This window comes from Dendroctonus ponderosae, unplaced genomic scaffold, assembly GCF_020466585.1.
Source record: "Dendroctonus ponderosae isolate FM_Combo_2020 unplaced genomic scaffold, Dpon_F_20191213v2 Dpon_F_20191213_5, whole genome shotgun sequence".
NCBI lineage: Eukaryota > Metazoa > Arthropoda > Insecta > Coleoptera > Curculionidae > Dendroctonus > Dendroctonus ponderosae.
In genome coordinates this window covers 14,931,614-14,933,963 of record NW_026018715.1, presented here as the reverse complement: position 1 = coordinate 14,933,963, position 2,350 = coordinate 14,931,614, and the positions used below count along the sequence as shown (strand labels likewise).

Below are 2,350 nucleotides of genomic sequence, written 5' to 3'. Positions count from 1 at the left end.
AGTTGTGGACGAAACGTCAGGAAGAAATTCCCATGGACCACGGCTTCAAAGCCCGAAAAACATTTCTACATGTAGACGATTTTTCCATCTTCATACCCGATTTTCGACCTTCCACTTGATCTCTTCAAAGTTCAAAACTGGTTTATAATTTTTATGCCCCAACCCGCTTTATAACCGATTCTCCCGAACCTCTCCCAAAGTCCTCTGAACCCGACTAACTCCTAAAACCGCTTTTCAACCAAAACTCGCAACGTCCAAAGGCAACTAAATCAACCCCAACTCGATCGGAAGCTCTTTGCCATACCTGAACAATGTGCTGGCGCAACTGCTGCACCTCCAGCTGATACTCCTCGACCTGAGCGATGGCCTTTTCCAGCTGGGCGACCTGGGCTTTGATGGACGCATCCAGGCTGGAAAGGTCCTGCAGAAGGCCGCTGACGGACTCGGTGATTGTCGTGTCCGCCTTGATGCCGGAGCGAAAATGGAGCTGGAAAAGCGTCTGGATGAAGCAGCCTGGCTTCAGGGGGCTGGAAAGTTACCTGGAGCTTTTCGCTTGATAAGGAGATTTTCGTGCGTTGCACCTGGATGTCGGCCAGCATTTTCTCGCGCAAAGCGTGCTGGTCCCGCAGGGGCTTCTTCTTGTTCTGGGCGGACTCGAGGGCGGCGCGCGTCTTCTCCGTCCAGGACCTCGTCTCCTTCATTTTCTTCTCGCATTGCTCCCATTCTTCGCAGGTTTCTTGCAGCAGGGCGTTCTAAATGTTCGGCCAGTTATGTGCAAGCTCATCGCTGGCGGTTGGCGAATACAAACCCGTTCTAGAATCTGGGCTTCCGCCTCGGTCTTCACTTCTTCGGCATGTTCCATTTTCTTCGGTAAATCGCCCACTGTGGTCACTGTGCCGATGTATTCCAGCTCTTTTACCATGTCGCTCAGGCTCTTGGTGGCTCCCTTGCAGCTCTTGACTGCGTTCTGTGAAAATGCGCTCAATTAGATGGTGGCTGGGTGGCGGAGGAAGTCTTACGTTGTAGTCGTGCAGCCTCTGCTTGACGTCCTGCAAAGAGCCCACATTGAGGGGCTCCAGCAGGAAAATCCTCTTCTCCTCGGTCCATTGGACGACCTGTTGGTACAGGGCGAGGAAACGTTGCCAGGCGTCCAGGATGTCCCCAACTTGGTCCCGTTTTTCCTCCAGCAGGGCCTTGACTTGGTTGATCTGGTCGGTGAGATTGTCGATGGTAGATTGCACTATGTCCCTCTCGTCTTGTTTGCGCGATTTTTCAATGATGGTTTTTCCGCTGCGCGTCACTCTGTCCAGCTTATCCGTAACAGCGCTGACTTCCGAATGGATCTGCTGCAGCTTCTCGTGCAGCTGCTGAGGAGTGGCCGCTCGATCTTGCAGCTGCAGCTCGGACTCTTTGATCCAGATCTGCAACTCCTCCACGTCGGTCAGGTAGTCGGTGCGGATGGTTCTCGCCTTTTTGAACTCCTTCTCCTTGTCCTCCATTGCGGTGTCCAAAGCCTCAGTGAGCAGCTCCAACTGGTTCAGTTCCTGAGCCAAGTCGGACGGTACGAGATTCTGCGCTGTTTGGTACTTGCTTCTGAGGTCGGATGAAAGTTGGGCGGCGTCGTTGATTCGGCTGCGCACCTGCGAACCAAGTTTGCCCAAATCGTCTTCGGTTTGCACCACGTTCTCGTCAAACACGTAGAAATTGATGATTTCGCTCTTCAGATCCACCAATTCGCTCTTCTTCTGCGTGATCGCGCTCAGCGCCTCGTCGATTTCAGCGAGATCAGCTTCGATGCGATCTTGTTTCTCCGTCAGGTTCTGCAAAAGCCTGCAACAGAAATTGAGAGAACCGGTGTTAAAGCGCGCAATTCAACAACGTGTTTTTGTGCTTCAACGTGACTGAACAACATTTTTAAAGTACACTAAAGTGAGTTTGTGGGCCGCTATTTTTAAGTTTTGACCTCACGGAGCCGCTTTTGAACGTCGACCAAAATATCATCCGAAAAGCGAACCCAGACTGTTAATTTTAGACTTCAAAATTACTGATTTGTGTTTAAATGGCGCTTGTTTTCCAGTCATTCTGTTGCGGACATCAAGGGAAATTAAATTAAGCGCGTGGTTGGTTATGGGAAAATGCGCAAAAGTGGGCGGTTTGTATGGAGAAATGCCCACGGCAGGGGGTGGTACATACTTTGAAACTTTTGTCCATAGAAACTTTGAATTATTTAAGTGACTGTGCCTTTGAACAGCTGGGCAACATTCTAAAGTTGAAGTTTCAACCAGAAACAGACAATTTTAACTGAAAAATGGAAAATCTCAGCCACTTAGGATCTGAAAGATCCCAAATT

At 50.1% G+C, this 2,350-nt stretch overlaps 1 protein-coding gene across 1 annotated transcript in view; it reads right to left on the bottom strand.

The window, feature by feature from the left end:
• Nucleotides 1-2,350, bottom strand: part of LOC109542034 (muscle-specific protein 300 kDa) — a gene marked incomplete in the record, with an annotated part of 344,492 nt that overhangs the window by 295,377 nt on the left and 46,765 nt on the right. Inside the window, 4 exon segments of the mRNA XM_048666353.1 lie at nt 305-487; nt 540-752; nt 809-967; nt 1,020-1,830. Coding sequence (XP_048522310.1) covers nt 305-487; nt 540-752; nt 809-967; nt 1,020-1,830 — 1,366 coding nt within the window.